The sequence below is a fragment of the Saccostrea cucullata genome, unplaced genomic scaffold (genome assembly GCF_032062105.1).
Source record: "Saccostrea cucullata isolate Sc308-1 unplaced genomic scaffold, CSIRO_AGI_Scuc_v1 ctg18261, whole genome shotgun sequence".
NCBI lineage: Eukaryota > Metazoa > Mollusca > Bivalvia > Ostreida > Ostreidae > Saccostrea > Saccostrea cuccullata.
In genome coordinates this window covers 1-7,305 of record NW_026921909.1, presented here as the reverse complement: position 1 = coordinate 7,305, position 7,305 = coordinate 1, and the positions used below count along the sequence as shown (strand labels likewise).

The 7,305-nt window shown below is 32.5% G+C and overlaps 1 protein-coding gene across 1 annotated transcript; it reads right to left on the bottom strand.

Moving 5' to 3' along the window:
- Positions 1–427: 427 nt before the first annotated feature.
- On the bottom strand, positions 428–6,620 carry LOC134260891 (ankyrin repeat domain-containing protein 13C-like; the record flags this gene model as incomplete). The annotated part of the gene is made up of 7 exons (XM_062743422.1): positions 428–1,467; positions 1,620–1,720; positions 3,117–3,145; positions 3,247–3,396; positions 4,878–4,962; positions 5,088–5,155; positions 6,489–6,620. Coding segments are annotated over 7 exons (699 nt in total), but the record flags the coding sequence as incomplete, so codon positions are not given.
- Between the last annotated feature and the right edge of the window lie 685 nt (positions 6,621–7,305).

Sequence of the window (7,305 nt, the reverse complement as noted above, 5' to 3'; positions counted from 1 at the left end):
ACTTAAGTACAGCACAATGCTTGTGTACATAACTTAAGTACAGCACAATGCTTGTGTACACAACTTAAGTATAGCACACTGCTTGTGCACACAACTTAAGTATAGCACACTCCTTGTGTACACAGCTTAAGTACAGCACACTGCTTGTGTACATGTCTACCGAACAACAGTGAAGAACACAATGATTATCACAACAACCAACAGACATACAGTTAAGTCAGAAAATGCACAGCAATTCAGACAACCTTATAAATCTTCTACATAATATATTCAAGATAAACTTAACGAGGCTGGGGGGTGGCAGCCATTTTCAGACTATTTCTATCTCCTTTAAAAGAACAGCTCCATATAAAGATATACAAAAATGATCAAAATTTAATAAACTAAAATTTATGAATTTTTTCTTTGTCAAATTAATGTTGACAGCTTATGATACCATATCTAAAAAAATAAGTTAAATCTGGTGGTTACTTTGTGGTTAAATTGTTGACCCCCTAGCCTCCTTAACTAAATTCAGTTCAGCACTTTACCACAATGAAACTGATCAAATACATTCTTTTAAGTCCCTCTCATATGATTACACATTATTCTCTTTTAATTCCAACCTTTGTCTGATATATGAAAAAAATATTGCATATCTTTATATACTGAGCAAACTTTTGAACAACCATGTTTACAACATATAGAACAGAAAGTTATCTCTGTAGTTATAGTTATTTCCCTGATGTCAAGAAAAGGACATATCAGTAGCATATTTATATTTCTCTGAGATTATAAAGATACACATACTAATAATTACTCTTTTTTAAGTATGGAAAAAATACAAATTCATTCCAACTATGACTTTACATGAAAAAAAGGACAAATATAAAGGTTTATTACAACAGAGGTCAACTTTTAGATACTCTAAAAATCAATTTCATCTCTGAGAGTTCCTTTTTTTAACTATTAAAAAAACAATGCCATCTCTTAGTATTAGTCAATTTTTTAGATACTCTAGCTAAGCAAGGTCATCTTTGTGTCCAATATCAAGAAACTCAAGAAAATAGAGCTTATCTATGTGGGTCTATTTTTAGATACTTAAAAAAAGCAAGGTCATCTGTGAAGGTCTATGTAAATTTTTTAGAAAAAGCAAGGTCATCGGTGAAGGTCTATATAAAACATTTTAGAAAAGCAAGGTCATCTCTGTACTAGAGATTCCTAAGTTAGTGAGAGGGAGCTCTACTCCGACCGCTAATTCTAAATAGTCCAGTGCCTCTTCTTCATCGCTTTGGATGATCAGTACATTTCTAACGCTGGAGAATATGTCTATCAAACTAATGTCCATCATCTGTCATAAATCAGGGAATCGGTTCGGATCTTCTCGGAAGTTTGGTGGAATCAAAAACATGGAATCGTCAATATCATCTCGCCATTCAAACGAGGTGAAGGTCACCTTAGCAGTCACTGTGGGAAACACTGGGATTTCTGGGAGGAAACAAAAAACATAATTCAACCGTCAACAAACATTCTTTCCATTCACAGGCATTTTATCTTTGCAGTGTTATTCCTGCACATCAATCTTTTCAAACTCATAGATTATTCGACAAATGGCAGAGTATTGTGAACTTAATTTATACCTATTTTTACAGGAAAACCATCAGGTAGTTTAGTTGTCATAAATTCTCGTAATTTCTGGAACTGTTTGAATGGGGCAATAACCTCCAATACATCCAGCAGTCTAATGAATAAAAAAGAAGGCATAAAAATTTGTAATCAGGTACTGATACCTGCAAGAGGGTCCATTAAATGGATCCAGTCAACATAAGTTGTAACACTATCCTACCTCTGGGGGATCATTATTTGATGTCATCAATATTTCCAACCACGAATTAATATTTTACAATTTTGTAGTTTTTTTTTTATATTGAAAATTCCAAACTGAATATATAAGGTAGCATGTACTAAAATGGTCAACTCTGATATTGACTAATATTCACCAAGAAAACCATATTACATTGGGTAAAAGATTACTGTATAGGGGATTAATTTCACAGGTTGTAATTTTCTCGTTTTTCTCTTATCTGACACGATCGCGGTTTCTTGATTTCGCAGAATTTGTATATAATAAAAGTTACCTCCCCTGTCTATATCCGTTTTATCAGCATTATGTCTTTATCTCACGAACAACAGGGTAGATTAATATAGAATTCTTAGATTTAATATAAATAATTGAAAATTGATTAAAACAAGTGCAGTTATTAAAAGTCCTTGACTAATAATGTCAAATTACTTTCCTATATGCTATTACGATGTACACCCCAAGTTCCTCAATACAACGTGGAGAAAAACCACTGGACGGTAATAAATGTGTTAATGAAGGACGACGAAAAAATATCCTTCCACATCTTATTAAGTTCGATAGTTATTTGAATGATATTTTAAAACCAAAATGTCGATAAACACTAATATGCACGATAATGCAGGTGGCAAATACACGTGGTAACATTAGTTACGCACGGGTAATCAAAACCCATGGCCAACGTGTTTTGATTGAAGAAACATGTAGCGTTGGCCATTAAAACAGCTTTTTAATAAATACAGGTTATTATCTTTCGATTAATATATAAACCTATCGTAGTCTATTCTCAAATTTCAAAATAAAACATGGATATTATTGAAAATTTTTTCACTGTTTCTTGAATTCACGGATCTATTAACACCATGAATATAGCGAATATTAACACCGCGAGTTATTTTCCCCCTATACAGTACTATGGCTATAACCACTGGTGCCCTAACCATAATAAATGTACAGCTGTATTATATAGAGAATAAGACCGTCTTTAAAATAATGTTTACTTGCACTCTCCTGACTCAGGGTAAAATTACTGGGTCAGTAGGAAAGTGAGATAATCTTTTTACTAGAAAATTTTAACATATTTGTTGATAGGATAGGAGGGAAAAAAATTATCATGTCCTGGAATGTAAAAAAAAAAAATTGAGTTGGGACATTTTTAGTCAGTCAGTCTGGAGAGGCAGCCAAACAACTTTTTACAGATGGCCTAATCGAAAATACTTTGTACTTATAAATGAATGCCATAAAATGGCATAAATTCAGTAAATGAAATACTCACACTTCAATAGACATTGGAAAGTTCTTGCTCTAAAAATAACAACAGTATAAATTATGAAATTAACAATATATATATATATAATACCTTATAATTTCATGTGATAAATATAAGAGAAAAATAATTTGAATACCATTGCGACAGTGGCCTTGAATGACTTTGTGCTTCCCTTAGCTGTCCAGGGTCGCCCTAGACATGGAGGGTTTCCTGGAGTCTCCGAGATGTACTCATCCCACGTTACACTAGTTTCCTCGGGGGGAGGCAGGGAGGGGCGTCTCTGAAACTATCATCACAAAAGCATTATCAACTAAGTACTCACACAATAATGCCTTTTTCCAACAATATATACTCAGCGTTCCCGAAACGCACAGGTCCACCGGGGATCCCCGGTAAACTTTGAATTGGACCGGTAAAATCTTAATTTTATCGGTCAAAATGTCCGATGTTTTTTTTTATAGGCTGTATAAAAGTTACACATAATCTTAACAAAATCAATTAATTCAATTGTCCTGACAATAAACAAATTCAAAACTAAAGGAAATTAAAAAAAAAAAACGTCAGGGGCGCGCCAGATTATTTTCGTGCATTCTTGTTTAAATAAAATGTAGACCGTGATTATCTACTATAAAAAGCTACATATTAAAATAATAATCTCCATAAGACTGGGAGGAAAAACAGTTAAAACACTGTCTAACAAATATTTTTCCCTCTTAATAAATATATGCAGTCTGTAGTTCTTACAGTAAAAAATGTCACAATCTACTTTCGTTTTGCAGGACGAATTTGCAGGGTTGCAAGAGCTGCCTGCTATTTCTGCTTGATTACAGACAATTTGTTACCATTAATTATTTTCTCCATAATTTAATCTATTAGCATGATTAATATTTTACCAACTTTTTAATTTTTTTCCATGTATTTAATAGCATTTAAAATACATGCGCGTTTTTCCCCTTTTCTAAAAATAGCGGGCTGACTCTAATGTAATAAAACGACAACAAATTCACTTAAAATCATCATTTTCATGATAAATTTGCATATCTCTATATCATTAGTACATATTTTTAACTGTGTGGAGGTTGTATAATACGTTTTAACTAATCAGAAATATCTGACGTTTTCCAGGCTTTTTAAAACGATTTTGATATTTTACATAATATTTTTCCTGGCACATAAAATACCAAAATCCTACAAAAAAGCCTGCAAAACAACAGACATTTCGGACTAATTCCAATCAATCAACCAAAAGTTGTCATGGTGCAGACTTTATTTAAAAGAAATAAAAAATCTGTCAGAAAGGACATAATAATTCAACACGATGAATTATATACACAGGCCTAATAGAAAATATTTCAATAAATCAAAAAAAAAAAAAAAATCTGCATTTGCCATCTTTTCATTTAAACATATTATTTATTATATCTACACAATTTCCAATCCTATAATATGTTAAATTTACATACAAAAAATTAATGTCCGGTAAATTTTACAACTGTCCGGTGAGTTTTGAATATTTACAGGACAATTGTCCGACATATTTTTGACTAGTTTCGGGAACTCTGTATACTATTATACACAATAATAATTGGAATATGCAGACCTTGAGTGAATGTTTTGAACCAGTTTTTCTAAGATTAGCTCAATAATACAGACGACAGATAACACCTTTAATATACCTCAAATTTTTTGTAGTTTCCATTGTAAAAATCATTCCAATTTCACATTAATTCCAGTAAATACCTCAGATTTATTCCTATTATGATTTACCTCACAGTTATTCCAGTTTCCTTTGGTCAAATTCTCCATCATAGCCTTGTTTTTCTGTACATCATCAGGACTTAGATGCTCCCGCCTAAAACAATAATACAGAAATGTAGTTTACATTAGATTATTTCATTCCTGAATGAGTAGTGCAGTGAAGTTTTAAACCCCACAACTGAACATGCCAAAAAAAGCTTTAGATTGCAGCCTCTGTACCTTTTTCTGGAATCCAGTATCAAACCATTAACTGCATAGAAATCAGCTTCGAATTCCCCCACCCTCTCCTGAAAATAGGAATGAGAGTAACTGATTCTTACACACCATAACAGCAACCAACAAATAACAATGAAAATTAGAACTAATCAGATCTCCCTCATCTAACTAATACAAGTGTTTTGCAGTACCATTGGTAGTGATGAAACGATTGTCGCCGACGATCGATTGTCGATCGTTTTTGGGTGTTCGATTCCGATTATCGATTACGTTTTTCTTTTTCATAATCGATTGTCGCCCAAATAAACTCGCCCAAATAAACTTGTATGATTTTGAACGAAACTAATACACGTACAAATTAACAATACATGTAAAACGAAAGGAGGTCAACAAAAATGGCGTCCGAAGGCGAAGTTAACAACAATCAAGTAGAAATTTACCCATATCCAGGGAATGCATAGATAGAACATTCTATCGTTAAAATGATATTTTCCTACGGACCCAGTTTAACGATAGAATTCGTTCCGTGTTTTCGTAATATAGCAAAAGAAACAATCTAGAGAGTTGTAAACATGTAAACATGGCAGGTAAATTTGAAGCGAGAGAAAAACGTTGAGAACATTCATTTGATTTTCGTCTTTATATGGATTATTTTTTGGATAAAATGCATAAGCAATCTCCAAAAGGATTGTTTTGATTTATTTGGAAGTTATTTCCAGTGCAAATCCTTTTATATTCTTCAAAATCGTGTCGGAGCGTAATCGCTCCGATTTGCTACATTGCAAGTATATGGGACGTAATCTAACTGTGGTGAGGGCTTGTACCGAGACACAGTTAGGTTATTCTAACTAGGGAATGCAAAATCTGATGTCATGACAAACATTTTTAGTTTTATAAGCAAATATGTAAAAATTTCTGTTTCTTTGTTACTTATACAACAAAAAAGTTGTCTTTAGAATAAACTTGATAAAATTTTATTTTTAGTTTGTTCCATAAATGATAAATGCTGTAAAGAAATAGAATTTTGTATTTGAAATTTGAATTACTAATTAAGTCGATGATTGATCGATTAAGCTTCTCCGATTTCGATCGATTATCGATTATGAAATTTTCCCGATTATTCAACACTAACCATTGGGAGGTAACTGTCTTTCTCATTTGTTATTTGCAACCGTTAAAACTGATTTAATTGTCGCAAACTGAGTCTTACCAGCAATTCATTAACAAAGCCAGTAAAACAGATTTTTGCGACTGTTAAATCAGCATTAATAGTCACAAATAATGAGAAGACAGTTATTCCTATTCAAATGCAAACAATGAATTTTGTTTGATGTTGACATCTAATTTTGTTTTGAGCACAAGTGTTCTCTCAGTGTGTCCTTCATAGTAAATAAGTGTACTCACTGTTTTGTCTTCCCTGAAGAGCCAGCCACTCTGGGCTCTGGAGAACGTGATTCTCTTGGTGGACATCTGTGCAGCCATGATGTCACTGCTCATCAGTATATCCACCTCATCTTCTAGTTCCTGTTCAGACTCCTATCAGAGTATAAAAATATACATGTACATGTAATAAGTTGTCACTGTTAGATTATGTTGCCTATGATCTAATTTTCTAATATACATTATATACACATACATGTAATTAGTTGCCAGTATCAGTTTACATTACCCTTAATCCAAAAATAATGTAATCTAGATATGATTTTTTGATATTCATCTACAGTCAAATACAGTTATCTTGAACTGGGCAAGACAAAGCTTTAAGATATCCGAGGATTTGAGATATCATCATATCAATAGTAAAGCTCTTACTGAATAAGTGATTGGGACTTCTAAATCATATGACATATCCATGATAATCATAATAATTTACATATTGGTGTTTGAGATACTGAAGTTCAATTTTATTTATTTTCCTTCTTAGGGCTATTCCAGAAAAAAATGTATGGGGGGGGTTGGAAGGCACTTTTATTTTTACCCCACCACCCATACATTTTTAATTGCTTTCTCCCCCACCGCCCATCAAATTAAAAATGCTTTTAATACAACCACCCATCTAAATTTAAAATAATTGTTTAAAGAATTGTGTTTTAAGTTATTTATATGTAAGATAAAATTTTATGTACCAGTACTTTTTTGAAGCATTTGCACTTTAATATGCAACTTGAACTGAGTGTTCGCATTTGGAATGTATCCAAACGATGGACTCAATTAAAAAGAA